Source organism: Cetorhinus maximus, chromosome 4, assembly GCF_964194155.1.
Source record: "Cetorhinus maximus chromosome 4, sCetMax3.hap1.1, whole genome shotgun sequence".
Lineage (NCBI taxonomy): Eukaryota > Metazoa > Chordata > Chondrichthyes > Lamniformes > Cetorhinidae > Cetorhinus > Cetorhinus maximus.
In genome coordinates, this window is record NC_135882.1 from 98,328,684 (window position 1) to 98,346,014 (window position 17,331).

At 42.3% G+C, this 17,331-nt stretch overlaps 1 protein-coding gene across 2 annotated transcripts in view; it reads right to left on the minus strand.

Annotated features, from left to right (window-relative positions):
• Positions 1 to 17,331, minus strand: part of sntg1 (syntrophin, gamma 1) — a 637,587-nt gene that overhangs the window by 166,049 nt on the left and 454,207 nt on the right. For both annotated transcript variants that reach the window (XM_078539715.1, XM_078539716.1), the window contains exon 5: positions 4,138 to 4,194. In XM_078539715.1, the coding sequence (XP_078395841.1) occupies positions 4,138 to 4,194 (57 nt within the window). The remainder of the gene's footprint in view (positions 1 to 4,137; positions 4,195 to 17,331) is intronic.

Below are 17,331 nucleotides of genomic sequence, written 5' to 3' on the forward strand. Positions count from 1 at the left end.
ATATTCGAAGCTATTATTGAAGATGTTATAGCAGGGCACTTAGAAAAATTCAAGGCAACCAGGCAAATTCCACATGGCTTTATAAAAGGGAAATCATGTTTAACCAATTTATCGGAGTTCTTTAAAGGAGTCACATGTGCTGTGGATAAAGGGGAACCAGTGGATGCACTGCACTTAGGTTTCTGGAAGACATTTGATAAAGTGCCACACCAAAGGATATTGCAGAAAATAAAAGCTCATGGTGTAGGGGGTAACATATTGGCATGGATAGAAGATTGGCTGGCTAACAGGAAGCAGAGAGTTGGCATAAATGGGTATTTTTCTGGTTGTCAGGATGAGATGAGTGGTGTGCCACAGGGACCAGTGCCGGGGACTCGACTTCTTACAGTATATATAAATGACTTGGATGAAGGGACCAAGGCAATGGTTGCTAAATTTGCTGATGACACAAAGATAGGTAGGAAAGTAAATTGTGAAGAGGACGTAATGAGACTACAGAGTGACATAGATGGTTAAGTGAGTGGGCAAATATCTGGCAAATGGAGTATAATGTGGGCAAATGTGAAATTGTTCATTTTGGCAGGAAGAATAAAAAATAAATTTATTATCTTAATGGTAAGAGATTGGAGAGCTCTGAGATTCAGAGGGATCTGGGTGTCCTAGTGCATGAATCGCAAAAGGTTAGTATGGTAAAGGTACAACAAGTAATTAGGAAAGCTAGTAGAATGTTATCATTTATTGTGAGGGGTATTGATTACAAAAGTAGGGAGGTTATGCTTCAGTCGTACAAGGGATCAGTAAGACCGCAGCTGGAATAGTGCATACAATACTGTTCTCCTTATTTAAAGAAAGATGTGAATGCGTTAGAAGCAGTTCAGAGAAAGTTTACTAGGCTAATACCAGGAACAGGCGGGTTGTCTTATGAGGAAAGGCTGGACAGGTTAGGCTTGTATCCACTGGAATTTAGAAGAGTAAGAGGCAACTTAATTGAAACCTTTAAGATCCTGAGGGGTCTTGACAGAGTGGATATGGAGAGGATGTTTCCTCTTGTGGGAGAATCTAGAACTAGGGATCACTGTTTAAAAATAAGGGGTCACTCATTTAAGACAGTGGTGAGGAGAATGTTTTTCTCTCAGAGGGTTGAGAGTCTTTGGAACTCTCTTCCTCAAAAGACGGTGGAAACAGAGTCTTTGAATATTTTTAAGACAGAGCTAGATAGATTCTTGATTAACAAGGGGGCATAAGGTTATTGGGGGTCGGCAGGAATGTGGAGTTGAGGTTAGGTTTAGATCAGCCATGATCTTTATGAATGGCAGAGCAGGCCCAAGTAGCCTACTCCTGCTCCTAATTTGTTTGTTTGTATGTATTTTCCCATATTATACAGGCTCTGACTTTTTAAAATCAACACTGACAACTGGAAAAATATATGGATGCTCAATTATCTTAAAATCAGTGGGTTTAAATTCAGCTTGGATAATTGTGCAACACAAATGATATTCTCTTCTGCTCCGCACAATTTTCTTTTCCAATAATTTCTAAAATTGCTATCAATTTCGCTTTTGCCTGTCTTGTGCTATTATTCTAGACAAATTTCCCATGTCCACAATGATATTTATTGATTGGTTATACTGTGTTTATGCCTCCCCCACACTTTTCCTATAGAAATGTATCTTCAATGCCCTAGTGTTGCTTGCCATAGGTGCACTTGCCTCATCGTTGTTCAATGTTCCCCCGGGTCTTTTACTGATAGAATGCCAAACTGTGAAAGCTACAGACTGCAAATGGCGCGCAAGATCATTATTTTTAAAGTCATTTTTGTGACCCAGAAATAGCCACTGGATACAGCGAAATAAAGATGATGAATGACAGATGGTTCTGTCTGATTTTAACAGAAGATGAAGGCTGACTGAGTCATATGCTGTTCCCTATATCTGTTTCAAGCTACATTAAACATCAGAAGTAGCTACAGCTCCCTTAAGGTCTTAAAACTCTCTTAAGTCCTGAACTTGCGCCAATATACCTATTTTGCTTGGAATTACGAAAGATATCATGTGAAAACAAAGATTACATTTTTTAAATGTATAGCGACAGGTACAAGTGTTATGGATTTTAAAAATTGTGCACCAAAAACATTTCAGGTAGATTTTAACTGATGGGTAGCTGACTAATGGAGCACCCCAGCCACCAGTCCATTCCAGGGAGCAAAGAAGCTGGAACCATGTTGATGTTTGGGCCTACTTGAAGTGGATTCGGTGAGCTATGAGTGCTAAATGGATGTCCAGAAGCAGCTCACTTGGCCTGAACAATTTTGGTTATCACGTACACTTAATCAGGATGTGGGGAGGGAGCAGTCAAAGAATAGGAAACAATTCCAGATTAGCAGCAACTCGCAGTATCCTTGTAGAACCAAGAGGAACATGCCAGCTCCACAAAAATATAAGTTGAAAACTTCTTGGGGCCATTCATGGAATAGCCAGCAGCAGTCCCTTTAAGGACCACTGCTTGGATTTCTCAATGGCAGCACATACATGTCTCTTAAAATTACAATCGGGGTCCTAACTATGGCCATCATTTGGAGGCCTATCGCATGAAGCTGGCACGAGTTCCAGCCATTCAAGGGGAACCCTTTTAAATTGACAATAGCCAGACCATCAGTGTTAAAAGGTATTAAGTCTACTGACCCGTTCTGTGGGCATTACCACCTGTTAATGCTAATTTCAGCCAGTTAACATTGGCTCAATTTTCTCCTCACAAATGCTTCAAGCAAAAGACTCATTGTTTTGCCTGTCAATTACAGGCATAATGCAGTGAAATCCCAACTGGAAGATCTTTAGGTAAGTTCTCATCTCCACCAAATGGGTGGAAATCTGATTGCCCACCAGTTATGGAATCCATCAGTCCATTGAAGTCAATGGGATGAAAATCAGATGGGTTCTAAAACGGGTGGGCAATGCACTCTGCCAGGTTATTGGATATGCACTTAGACAAACATTTACTGCCACAAACACATTCACAACTGATATTCACAGTCAACCTTGCCCTTGAAAAGAATTGTTGAAAGTTTCAGCTGGGTCTTCTGAAGAAGTCATATGGACTTGAAACGTTAACTCTGTTTCTCTCTCCACAAATACTGCCAGACCTGCTGAGTTTTTCCAGCATTTCCTGTTTTTATTTCTTCTGGGGGAAGGGTTGTGAAACTTATTGGGCAGGAGACGCTTCCCAGACCACTTTTAGCTTCTGGCTTTCAGGTTGAGCAAGCTGTATGAGGAGGCCGTGTGGAGTATTTATTGCTACACCCGTGATTATTACTTGATTGAGGAGCAGAAAGAAAAAGATGGGGCCTTAGCTGAGAGATTATGCAAAGGAAATAAATTCCAACTGGATCAATAGTTTTCAAGTTTCTTGACAACACTAAGGCCAGAATATTGCCATTGGCGTGCGGGGCGGACCTGACACGCCAATGCACATTCAGTGGGCACGTGATGGAGGCAGCTGCGTGCCCGCTGAGCTGTCAATGGCCTATTAAGGCCATTAAAAAAACCAGTGAACGTTGTTAGCAATGCTAAGGTTGATGGGCAAGCGAAGAACCCAAGTGGCCTTTGTGTTTTTCAGGAAACCTCATCCACGGGCGAGATGAAGTTGCCTGAAGGTTTTATAAAATTATTAATTAATTTTTGCACAATTCACAAACATGTCCCAGCTCATGTGACACTGTCACATGATGGGACATGTTTAAATATTTTTTTCTTCCTTTATTGAAAAGTTTCACTCTCAACTTAATCTCCCTGAGGCAGCTCTGTGCCTCAGGGAGATTGTTGCGCCCTCTCACACGCATGCGCGAAAGAGCACAGGCCCCGACTCTCCCTCCACCCGCCCCCCCACCGCCCGCACAGGATTACTGAGTGCTACCGGCCATGTGTCTCACTGGGCGGGCCTTAAATGGCCCGCCCACATAAAATGGTGGCATGTAGCTGATTGCGGGCGGCGATTGGCTCCACACCCGTGCCCGCCCGCTCCTGCCCAGCCCGCCCAGCATAGGTAAATTTCTGGCCTAAATTTTGCCAGGATTTCAGTGAATAGACAAGACATTAAATAAAAATCTTTTTCAAATAATTAACAACAATTGAAAAAAGATACCTTTATACTTAGCCCAAATCCGCCAATTGTTTGTCTTCTAATTGTAACTGTTCTTTCCTATAGAAGGAACATAATAGTTTGAATTTTAGATTATGTAATACATTGTAAATACAAACACTCAAATATTAAACAATTCTCACATCATTTAAAATGTCAAATTTTAACAGGCATAACCAGTGTCTTCCTTAAGTGGAGGGTTCACAAGAATTTGTAGAGGTATTTTACGAGTCCATGCTGGTAATAGGGGATCTCACACTCCAGCAGTGAGAATCTCTCCCATCAGCAATAGGAGTCTCAACTACCAGCCTCTCTTGTTGATTGTAGGGTGTCTCACCCGCCTACAGGGACAGTCTCAGCTGTTGGCATGGGGAGCCTCACTAATCATGGAGGGAGTCAAACTAACAGCCCTCCCACTGGCTGGGTGCGCAGAAAACTTGGACAAAGAGGCACATTGTCAGCCGGTCAGTTAGACCCAAAGAGGAATCCTGGCCCAGTGAAAAGAAACTCATCTCAAGCCAGAGTCAGTCAGGAAATATGAAACTGACAAGTTAAGTGGGACCACGAAGAGGAAGATTTTGTTTTTTATTTCTTCTTGAGCAGTGTGTGCACATAGTTGAATTGAGGTAAGATTTGACTTTCGCTATGTATGTATATTTACTTAACAGTAAAGCAACTTAACAATTTCTCAGTAAAGTGTTCCAGTTCACCTTTGGAAAGATTAAAGAACTTCATGTGAAGGCATGTGCAAAAGATACAGGGGGAGAAAACAATCTGAATAGCATCCATTTGTTAGCACTACATAGTTTCCAAATGGTGGAAAATGAGGTCCAAGTTGACAGACACCATTTGGGTAGAGCAGCTTTTGCACATACCTAATGACTGGTGTGGTGTGGGAAATAGAAAATATCACAATGGAGAAACTACAAGGCTGCAAATAGTTAACACCAGAAGAAAACTAACCAAAATCTATCCACTACATTCAAAATAGTATCTGTTCCAAACATTCATAAATGATGAAGCCATCAAGTATAGAGACACAAATTAGAAAACAGATTTGTTTGCACAAATCAGAAAATCACTTCCAGTATGTTTCCAATAATTTTAAAGATGTTATTGCTCTATGAACAAATATTTAGCAAGCATAAGAAACCAGGTATAATGTCATCATTCCAGTGATGCAATGTTGCATCTGAAAGCAGTATGCCATTGGTAAGGGTGCTATAATTTAAGTGAACTTGGTATAGGTTTTATGGCACCTCTCCAGCTTGGTTCTGCTGGCAAAGGGAGGACCACCCTTTGGAAGGGCCAGTGGCAATAAATAAACTCAAACCAGAAATCTCAAACAATTTTGCCAAAAGGGTTCTTGGTCTATTGTTCTGGTGGAATGGAATCTAGAGTATTACAAAATCACTTAATCTTGAAATGGCTTTGTGTTACAAGAAGGGTATTCAGTTCCAATTCACAGCTCATTTTCAATAACTATCTCATTTTTGTCTATGTACCAGCTGTTCAATTATATTTTATGCCTGGTTGAGTGGACAATACCTCCATGGGTCAATTGGTGATCCATCTCTATTGTTGTTTTCTTTTTTCTTGCGTGCTTAATCAGTGAGTCTATTAGTTTTGTTAATTATATTTGTAGTATTAGAGTGTTCAGGGCTGAATGAGGTTAATATGTGGCACTGGAAAAACAATGCTGCCCACATGATAATGGATGAGAGTCACATGACTAGGAGCCGAGAAGAAGAAAGCTCATGGCTTAGCCTGAGTAATACCTGTATTGTTGTATATCTGTAAATAGTTATGTTCATACAATAAACTATTATTCAGACAGCTCTATGTCTCTGCAACTGTTCCTTAGCCAATTACAACCAACATACAACATGGTGGCAGCAGTGAAGGACCCCAAAATCCCCAAAAATCAACTTTAAAAAGTCTGATCTGTAAAAAAGGCCTCAAAACTTCAGTAAGACAGTTGAAAATCTCCAAAAGAGCTCCATGGAACACCTGGAAGCTGAGAGGCAGAGAAAAAAAAACTGTCCATCTTTCCAAGAGCTACACCACAACACGTGGTGGTCTGTGTAAAATCCAGATCCAGCAGCAGAGTCAAAGAACCTAGCGACGATCAAGGAAGGATAAGCAAACCTTGAAAAAATGCTCAAAATTTTAAAATTAATGGTGCAGTAAGCAGGCAGCACTGGAGAAAATTCCATTTTAGCGAGGGTGGGTTTCCATACCCCGCAGCCTAGGTCTGAGGTCGGCGCCATTACACATTGCGAGCGCGAGGGTATCAAGTATTAGCAGTTAAAAACAAAAAATTTGGCTGCATGGACATGATTCCCCAATGGGAGGAAAGCAGTGAACAGGACTTCCAGCGAGTCATTTCAAAATTCTGTAAAGCTTAGGAACGACTATCAAAAAAGGTCACTGACCACAGAAGGTATTAGTGAAAGCCTGATCAGTGTAGGAAAGCTCCGTTACTGCAACAAAAGTTTTAAAAATCAATGCATGCCCCCTAAGAGTTGAGAACAGCTATAGATTCCAAATTCACCTTGCCAGACTGATGCGGGCCTCTGGAAGGACCAGATCAGACACAGAATTGGGCACAATGGAGGAAGAGATTTTTAAGATTCAGAATTACATCCGGATTGAACAATACGTCAGAGGCTGAACAAGTTAATACACTATTTTACTCTATTGGAACAATTGCTGAAGATGTGAAATCAATACAAGGCATTAATAAAACATCAGACAAAGTTGAAGAAGTCTTAAAAGCCCTTGATAATTATTTTAATTTATGGAGTAACAAGATATTAGGAAGAGCCAAGTTTAACAAAAGGGTCCAGAAACCGGGTGAACCAGTGAACATTTATCGATGACCTGTGTCAATTGGCTGAAGGTTGCAAATATGGCGATCTTAAAACTGAGCTGATACAAGACCGCATTGCAATCGGGATTACCAACAGCACCCGATCTGTCCTGCTGCAATCCAAAAAAGACTTAATTTTGGAGAAGGCAATCAGAACTCCATAAACAAAATAGAGCCATACTAAGAGGAAAAGACAAACCATGGTTCAGAAACCCCCCAATGATGGTACAAAACTCCAGGGTAAAAGACCCCTTATGGAATAAAAGTTCAATACGCCACTAAACCATGCCAGCGCTGTGGCACCAAAACCCCCCACAGGCAGGAACAGTGCCCTGCAAGCACTGCAGAATGCCTTCTTTGTAAAAGGTTTGGACACTTTGGAAAGATGTGCAGAGCTAAAACTTCTAGATACACAAAGGATAATGAGAGGATCTTTGCACACAAAGCCATTAACAAAATTGAGGAATCTCAACAAGAAAAGGAACAACAATGTTTCCTAGGTAAGATCAAAGATCCAAGATACCCATTCTGGAATGCAGACTTTTGTGTCAATGGACACATCACTAATTTCAAATTGGATACAGGGGCAAGTTTAACCATCTTGTCCGACAAAAGAAAAGTGGCTGGTAAACCAATCACTGAGGACAGTTAAAACCCAGTTATATGGTCCTGGAGGGATAAAACTACCAGTCATAGGCATGATGCGAGCAACGCTCTAATACAAGAACAAACAGATACTGGAAACATTTCATGTTACTCACAATCAAGAATTTTCTCCTCTGAGCCAAAAACCCTGTGTCGACTTCAACCTCATCGAAACAGCAGAGGATGTCAATCAACAGACAGTCACCTATGATACCAAATTGCCCAAAATGCACTGACAATCTAGACTGGGACTTCAGTGCTGACTTTTTTGACAGTCTTCACAGAGGATGATAGTACGGCCCTTTTACAGGAAGCTGTTCAGGAGACAGCAAATAAACTTGTTCTCACCAAATAGGTGATGAACCAGTTGGACCAACGAGTACCAGAGTGCGACAATGATCCTTCATCACTTCGTGAGTGGACAGAGAAGGGGAAAGATGAAACTCAAGTACAATATCACATTCATCCAATTGCAGTGGCCCCTTTATAAGCACATCCACATCTATCCATCCACATCCACATCTACCCATCCAGTCAAGGATTCAAGCAGTCAATCAAGTCCAGAACTAGAATGACATCATAAGACAGTGCGAGGGAGCGGCGGAGAGATCAGAACCAGCGTGAGTGCGGGGAAGCTACAAAAAGTGACATCAGCACAAAGGTGAGAGCTGATTGGTGAGATGTGGATAAGTGATTTCTCCAATTTTTTCTCCATTTTTTCTGCAGTTTAAAATAGATTAAGCTAAGGAAAGGTAAGGGTTCTAGTTTTTATTTAAAGTACATAAATAATTTAATTTTTTTTACTGTATTTAACTTAAAGTAAGGTGTTTTTTCAACCAGAGGCATGGCAGGGCAGTTCAGTCCCATGTTATGTACCACCTGCAACATGTGGGAAGTCCTAGATGCTCCTTGCGCTCTGACCAACCACGTGAGCAGGACGTGGCACCAGCTACAGCTACTTGAGCTCCGAGTTTCGGAGCTTGAGCTGCAGCTGGAGGCACTGAGGTACACCGCGAGGCTGAGAGTTTCGTGGATAGCACGTTTTTAGACATGGTCACCCCACAGCTTACGGAAGTGCAGACAGAGAGGGAATGAGGGAATGTAGCTACAAGGCGAGATTGGATAGGTTGGGGTTAATTTCCTTAGAACAAAGAAGGCTGAGCGGTGACTTGATTGAGGTATACAAGATTATGAGGGGAATAGATAGAGTGGACAGGATAAAATTGTTTCCCTTGATGGAGAATTCTAGAACCAGGGGACATAGATTCAAGTTAAGTGACAGAAGGTGTAGGGACCTCAAAGGTAGTAATCTCTGGATTACTTCCGGTGCCACACGCTAGTGAATATAGAAATAGAAGGTTAGTCCAATGAATGTGTGGCTGGAGAGATGGTGCAAGAGGGAGGGCTTTAGATTTCTGGGGCATTGGGACCATTTCTGGGGGCAGTGGGACCTATACAAGGCGGACGGGTTGCACCTGAACTGGAAGGGGACCAACATCCTTGCGGGGAGGTTTGCTAGTGCTGTTGGAGGAGGTGGGGGGTGGGGGGTGGTTGGAGAGTTTAAACTAACTTGACAGGGGGATGGGATCCTGAGAGGAGGTTCAGCAGGGGGAGATGCACAGCCAAAATTAGAAGAGAGAACAAGTGAGTCTGGAAGGCAAAGAAGTTATAGGCCAATTAAGGCACAAGGGAGTTTGGCAAGGTTGAATGGTATTTATTTTAATACACGGAGTTAGACGAATAAGGCAGATGAGTTGAGGGCACAAATTAACACATGCAAGTATGATGTAATTGCTGTCACAGAGACATGGTTGAGAGAGGGGCAGGATTGGCAGCTCAATATTCCAAGATATAGGGTCTTCCGGCTAGGCAGGGAAGGAGGTAAAAGAGGAAGGGCTAGCGCAATATTGATCAAGGAATCAATTACAACAGTAAGGAGGGATGACATCTTAGAAGGCTCCTCAAATGAAGCCATTTGGGTAGAACTTAATAACAAAAAAAGAGCAATCACATTGCTGGGAGTGTACTATAGGCTCCTAAACAGTCAGAAAGAAATAGAAGAGCAGATATGTAGACAAATTTCAGAGAAGTGTAAAAATAATAAGGTAGTAATTGAGGGGGGTTTCAACTTCCCCAACATTAACTGAGTTAGTCATAATGTGATAGGTTCAGAGGGAGCGGAATTCTTAAAATGCATCCAGGAGAGCTTTTTAAGCCAGTACGTAGAAGAGCCTAGAAGAGAGGAGACGGTCCTGGACTTAATTTTAGGGAATGAAGCTAGGCAAGTGGTAGAGGTATCAGTGGGGGAACATTTTGCAGATAGCGATCATAACTCCATTAGATTCAAGGTTGTTATGGAGAAGGACAAGGATGGGCCAGAGTTCTAAATTGGGGGAAGGCCAATTTTAATAAGATCAGATATGATTTGACCAGAGTGGATTGGGAGCAACGAATTTTAGGTAAATCTGCGTCAGAGCAGTGGGACTCATTCAAGAAGGAAATAGGGAGAGTACAGGGCCAACATATCCCAGTAAAGATAAAGGGTGGGACCAACAAATCCAGGGAACCCCGGATGTTGAGGGATATACAGGGTTGGATAAAGAGAAAAAGGGAGGCTTATGGCAGATACAGAGGGCTCAAAACAGCAGAAGCCCTAGAGGAGTATAGAATGTGTAGGGGGGAACTTAAAAAAGAAATTAGGAGAGTAAAAAGGGGGCATATAAAACATTGGCAGGCAAAATAAAGGAAAATCCAAAAGTTATTTTACAAGTGCATTAAGAGTAAGATGATAACGAGGGAAAGAGTGGGCCCATTAAGGACCAGAGTGGTAATTTGTGTGGGGAGCCAGAAGACATACATAAGAACATAAGAACTAGGAGCAGGAGTAGGCAATTCAGCCCCCTTGAGCCTGCCCAGCCATTTAATACAATCATGGCTGATCTTATTTCGGCCTCAACTCCAATTTCCCGCCCTCTTCCCATAACCTTTAAACCCATTACTAATTAAAAATCTGTCTATCTCCTGCTTAAAATTCATTCAGCGTCCCAGCATCTACTGCAATCTGAGGTAGTGAATTCCACAGATTCACAACCCTTTGAGAAAAGTAATTTCTCCTCATCTCGGATTTAAATCTACCACCCCTTAGACTAAAACTCTGGCCTCTCGTTCTAGAATGCCCCACAAGTGGAAACATCCGCTCCACATCTACTTTGTCTATCCCCTTTAGCATCTTATATACCTCAATTAGATCTCCTCTCATCCTTCTAAACTCTAGCGAGTATAGGCCAAAACTGCTCAATCTCTCCTCATAAGACAAGCCCTGCATCCCTGGAATCAATCTAGTGAGGCTCCTCTGAACCACTTCCAGTGCAACTACATCCTTCCTCAAGTAAGGGGACCAAAACTGTGCACAGTACTCCAGATGCGGCCTCACCAATGCCTTGTACAGTTGCAACAACACTTCCCTATTTTTATACTCTATTCCTTTAACAATAAATGCCAAAATTCCATTTGCCTTCCTTAATACCTGTTGTACCTGCATACTAGCTTTCAGCGATTCATGCACAAGGACACCCAGATCCCTCTGCACTGAAGCATTCTGAAGTTTCTCTCCATTTAAATAATAAGTCATCTTTTTATTCTTCCAACCAAAATGGATAACCTCACACTTATCCACGTTAAACTCTGCCAAATTTTTGCCCATTCACGTAACCTGTCCATATCCATTTGTAAATTTCTTATTTCTTCATTGCAACTTACTTTCCCACCTATTTTGGTGTCATCTGCAAATTTAGCTATAGTACCTTCTATCCCTGAATCCAAGTCATTAATATAGATTGTAGATAGTTGGGGCCCAAGGACCAAACCCTGTGGCACCCCACTTGTTACAGCTTGTCATCCAGAAAAAGACCCATTTATCCCGACTCTCTGTTTTCTGTTGGTTAGCCAATCCTCTATCCAAATTAATATATTACCCCTAACTCCATGTGGTCTTATCTTGTGTATTAATTTTTTGTGCGGCACCTTATCAAAGACCTTCTGGAAGTCCAGGTATACTACATCTACAGGATCCCCATTATCCAATTTGCTTGTCACATCTTCAAAGTACTCTAGCAAATTAGTCAGACATGATTTACTCTTAATAAAACCATGATGGATTGCATTTTGATTTTCCAAATGCCCCATTACTACTTCCTTAATAATGAATTCCAACAATTTCTCAATGACAGACGTTAAACTAACTGGTCTATAGTTTCCTACTTTCTGCCTCCCCCTTTTTAAATAAGGGCGTTATATTAGCATTTTTCCAATCCACTGGAACCTTTCCAGAATCAATGGAATTTTGGAATATTATAGCCAATGCATCCACTATCTCTGCAGCCACTTCCTTTAAGATCCTGGGATGTAGGCCATCAAGTCCTGGGGACATGTCACCCTTTAATCCCAATAGTTTGCTCAGTACTTTTTGTCTAGTGATGGCGATTATTCTAAGTTTCTCCTTCTCTATACCCTCTGCATTACCTGTTACTATTGGGGTGTCCCCCACCATGAAAACTGAGGCAAAATATTGATAAAGTGCTTCTGCCATTTCTGTATTCCCCATTATTAACTCCTCAGTCTCATCCTCCAAGGGACCAACATTCACTTTAGCTACTTTCTTTCCTTTTATAAACTTGTAGAAGCTTTTGCTATCAGTTTTTACATTTTGCACTAGTTTTCTTTCATAATTTACCTTTGCTTTTTTTATTATTTTTTTAGTAATCCTTTGTCGATCTTTAAAATTTTCCCAATCTTCCAGCCTGCCACTGACCTTTGCAATTTGGTATGCTTAGTTTTTGCCTTTGTGTTATCCTTAACTTACTCGCTTAGCCATGGATGCTTTAATCCCCTCTTACCTTCTTTCTTCCTTACTTGGGGGGAATTGAATATCTCCTTAAATATCTGCCACTATTGATCAACTGTCCTACCTTGTTGTCTTCCTGTCCAGTCCACTAGGGACAAATCTGCCCTCATGCCTATGTAGTTACCTTTGTTTAACTCCAGAACACTAGTGTGGGACTCAAGCTTCTCGCTCTCAAACTGAACTTGAAATTCTAGCATGCTATGATCACTCTTTCCTAGAGGATCCTTTACTATGGGATCAATTAATCCCATCTCATTACACAAAACCAAATCCAGAATAGCCTGCTCCCTGGTTGGTTCCACAACATATTGCTCCAAGAAACAATCTCTAATACACTCTATGAACTCTCCCTCGAGGCTACCCTTGCCAATTTCATTAGTCCAGTTTATATGCATATTAAAATCACCCATGATTATTGCCGTGTCTTTCTTACATGCTCCCAGTTTTCCTGGTTTATACTGTGCCCTACTGCTGAACTCCTGTTTGGGGACCTATAGATTACTCCCACCAGGGACTTCTTTCTCTTGCTATTTCTTATTTATACCCAGACTGATGCTACGTCATGCTCTCCAGTGCCTATATCATTCCTCACTATAGCACTGATCTCTTCCTTTCCTAACAAAGCCACACCGCCTCCTTATCCCTCCCTGCCTATCCTTCCGAAACAGAGTACCCTTGGATATTCAACTCCCGAACCTGTTCTCTCTGTAACCACGTCTCAGTAATCACCACCAAATCATACCTATTTATCTCTATCTGCGCTGTGAACTCATTAGTTTGATTCCAAATGCTACGCGCATTCAGGTACAAAACCTTTAAGTTTGCTCTATTGTCAATTTTCCCTACTCTTATATGATTCTTTGGTGCAATATGGCGTTCACACACTCTGTCCCTTCCTTTCACTTTTTGGTAACAATCAGCCTCGTCATTAACCTGCATTCTTACCCTCTCCTTAAACTGTGATTTTTTATATTTCCATGCAACTGAACCCTCCCCCCCACTATTTAGTTTAAAGCCCTATCTACAACCCTAGTTACACGCTTTACCAGGACACTGGTCCCAGCATGATTCAAGTGAAGCCCATCCGAACGGAATAGCTCCCTCTTTCCCCAGTACTGCTGCCAATGTCCCATGAATTCGAACCCATTTCTCCCACACCAATCTTTGAGCCACGCATTTACCTCTTTAATATTATTGACCCTGTGCCAATTAGCTCGTGGCTCAGATAGTAATCCAGAGATTACCACCTTTTAGGTTCTGCTTTTTAATTTAGCCCCTAGCTGCTCATATACCCACAGCAGAACCTCTTTCCTCATTCTACCTATATCGTTGGTACATACGTGGACCACGACAATTGGATCTTTCCCCTCCCACTCCGAGTTCCTCTGCAGCCCAGATGAGATATCCTTAACCCTGGCACCAGGTAGGCAACACAGCCTTCAGGACTCTTGATCCTGGCTACAGAGAACAGTGTCTATTCCCTTAACTATACTATCCCCGATTACTACTATATTTCTCTTTTCTCCCCCCACTTGAATGGCTCCCTGTACCACAGTGCTATGGTCAGTTTGCTCAATCTCCCTACAGCCCCCGCTCTCATCCACACAGGGAGCAAGAATCTTGAACCTGTTGGATAAGGATAAGGGCTGAGGCTCCTGGAGTGCTACTCCCTGGAACATGCTACTTGTCTCACTCATAGTCACACCCTCCTGTCCCTGACCACTGGCCGAATTTAAGGTAGTTAATCTAAGGGGTGTGACTGTCTCCTGAAATACAGCATCCAGGTAACTCTCCCCCTCCCTGATGTGTCGCAGTGTCCGAAGCTCAGACTCCAGCTCATCAACTCTGAGCCGGAGTTCATCGAGCAACCAACATTTGCTACAGACGTGGTCACTAGGAACCACAATGGGGTCCACCAGCTCCCACACCATGCAGCTACAACACATCACCTGGCCCTGCATCTCTATTTTATTTAATCAGTTTTTCAATTTGTTTTTAAATTTCCTACTGGTCTTTAATTTACCAATCTGTAAAATATTTCTCCTATTTATCTTTAATCTGAAAGCAAGTTAGAATAGAGATTCAAAATACACTTTTTAAAATCAACTGGAACTCACTCTCTCTGCTGAATTGAAGCTGAAGTGTTAGGCCTCCGATCCTGGGCCCCACCTTTAATCAGAAATCAATTTTGAATGGGTAGTTCAAACTAGCAGTTACTTACCAACCAATGAACTTACAGTTTTCCTGTGATGTCACTCCTTGTTTTTTTTCATTCAGCAACAGTGACTGCAGAGGACACTCTTCCCAGGGTTCTAAATGAATACTTTGTGTCAGTGAGGGATGATGTGGGTATGGAAGTCAGGCAGAAGGACTGTGATATAATTAAATAAGTTAGCACAGAAAGGGAGGAGGTTCTAAGAGGCCTGGCAGGCTTAAAGTAGATAAATCTCCAGGCCCAGATCAAATGCATCCCAGGCTGTTGAGTGAGGCAAGGGAGGAGATAACAGGGGAGCTAGCAATAATTTTCAATACCTCTCTGGCCACAGGAGAGGTGCCAGAGGACTGGAGGACAGCCTATGTGATACTGTTATTCAAGAAGGGAGGAAGGGATAAACCGGTGAACTACAGGCCAGTCAGTCTAACCTCAGTGGTGGGGAAACTATTGGGAGCAATTCTGAAGGACAGCATTAATCCACACTTGGAGAGGCAGGGATTAATCAAGGACAGTCAGCATGGTTTTGTTAAGGGGAGGTCATGTTTGACCAATTTGATTGAATTTTTCGAAGAGGTGACTAGGTGTGTAGATTAGGTCAATGCATTTGACATAGTCTACTTGGACTTCAGGAAGGCTTTTGATAAGGTCCCGCATGGGAGACTGATAATGAAGGTAAGAGCCCTTGGGATCCAAGGCAATTTGGCAAATTGGATCCAGAATTGCCTGAGTGGCAGGAAGCAGAAGGTGATGGTCGAGAGGTGTTTTTGTGACTGGATGCCTGTGTCCAGTGGGGTTCCACAGGGATCGGTGTTGGATCCCTTGCTGTTTGTGGCATATATATAAACGATTTAGACTTGAATGAAGGAGGGTTGATCAGTAAGTTGGCTGATGACACAAAAATTGGTGGGGTGGTAAATAGTGAGGAGGATAGCCTTAGATTACAGGAGGATATAGACGGGCTGGTCAGATGGGCTGATCAGTGGCAAATGGAATTTAATCCGGATAAGTGTGAGGTGATGCACTTGGGCAGGACAAACAAGGTATGGGAATACACGATGAATGGTAGGACCCTGGGAAGTACCGAGAATCAGAGGGACCTTGATGTGCATGTCCACCGGTTCCCTAAGGTAGCGGGACAGGTAGATAAGGTGGTTAAGAAGGCATATGGGTACTTGCTTTTAATAGCCGAGGCATAGAATATAAGAGCAGGGAGGTTATGCTGGAACTGTATAAAACGCTGGTTAGGCCACAGCTAGAGTGTTGCTTGCAGTTCTGGAATCCGCATTTTCGAAAGGATGTGATTGCACTGGAGTGAGTGCAGAGGACATTTACCAGGATGTTGCCTGGGCTGGAGAGTTTTAGTTATGGGGAGAGATTGGATAGACTGGGGTTATTTTCCCTGGAGCAGAGGAGATTGAGGGGGGACATGGTTGACATGTATATAATTATGAGGGGCATAGATAGGGTAAACAGGAAGGAACTTTTCCCCTTGGTGGAGGGATCAATAACCAGGAGGCATAGATTTAAGGTAAGGGGCACGAGATTTAGAGGGGCTGTGAGGAAGAATTTTTTCACCCAGAGGGTGGTGCGAATCTGTAACTCACTGCCTGAAAGGGTGGTAGAGGTAGAAACCCTCATAACATTTAAGAAGTATTTGGATATGCACTTGCAATGCCATGGCATTCAAGGCTATGGGTCTAGTTCTGGAAAATTGGATTAGAATAGTTAGGTATTTGTTTGACCGGCACAGACTCGATGGGCCGAAGAGCCTTTTTCTGTGCTGCAAACCTCTGTGACTCCAGAGGCAGAACTGAACCAGGCAATGTCCCTCCCTTCTACATTAGAAGGCACTGACCTTACTGCAACAGCAGTGCTCCTGGAATTACCCAAGACTTTTGAACCAGAGGCTGCAAGGAGTCATAATTCCAGAAGTAAAGAAAGGAAAACTAAACCATCAAAAGGAACTAGGGTGGACTAAACAGACAAGGATAGGAAACATGTCAAATGTAAAGAAAGAGATAAACCAACAAAATCCAATCCAGAGAGAGAAACAATGGATCGAGACAGGTATAACAGCACGGAGAGGAAAAAGTGGATCAAGTCTAGATCCAGGTCAGAGAACTTTCCATTAAGCATTTGGGAGGTCTAGCTGTTGAGAGTTAAATTGACAATGCACCAGATACTGCAACTCTTACGGAAGACCAATCAAGCCAAACCAAAGAAGTCCAAAGGGAGACTACTAATTGCCGTGTCTGACAAGAACATGATCAGGGAGAGTCGTGAAACCTCCAGAACTATTAAACCTATGAAGTCAGAGACTTGGGGGGAGAAGGGGTAGTATGTAAAAATAAATGTATAATATATTTGGACAAAGGATTGGGGGAGTATGAAGTTTTAGGGTTTCAGGGCTGAAAGGATTAATGTGTGGGACTGGAGAAACAGTACCACCCACGTGATAAGAGAGAGAGTCACATGACTAAGAGCCTAGAAGGAGAAAGCTCATGACTTAGACTGAGTAATGCCTGTAGTCTTGTATATCTGTAAATGTTCATACAATAAACA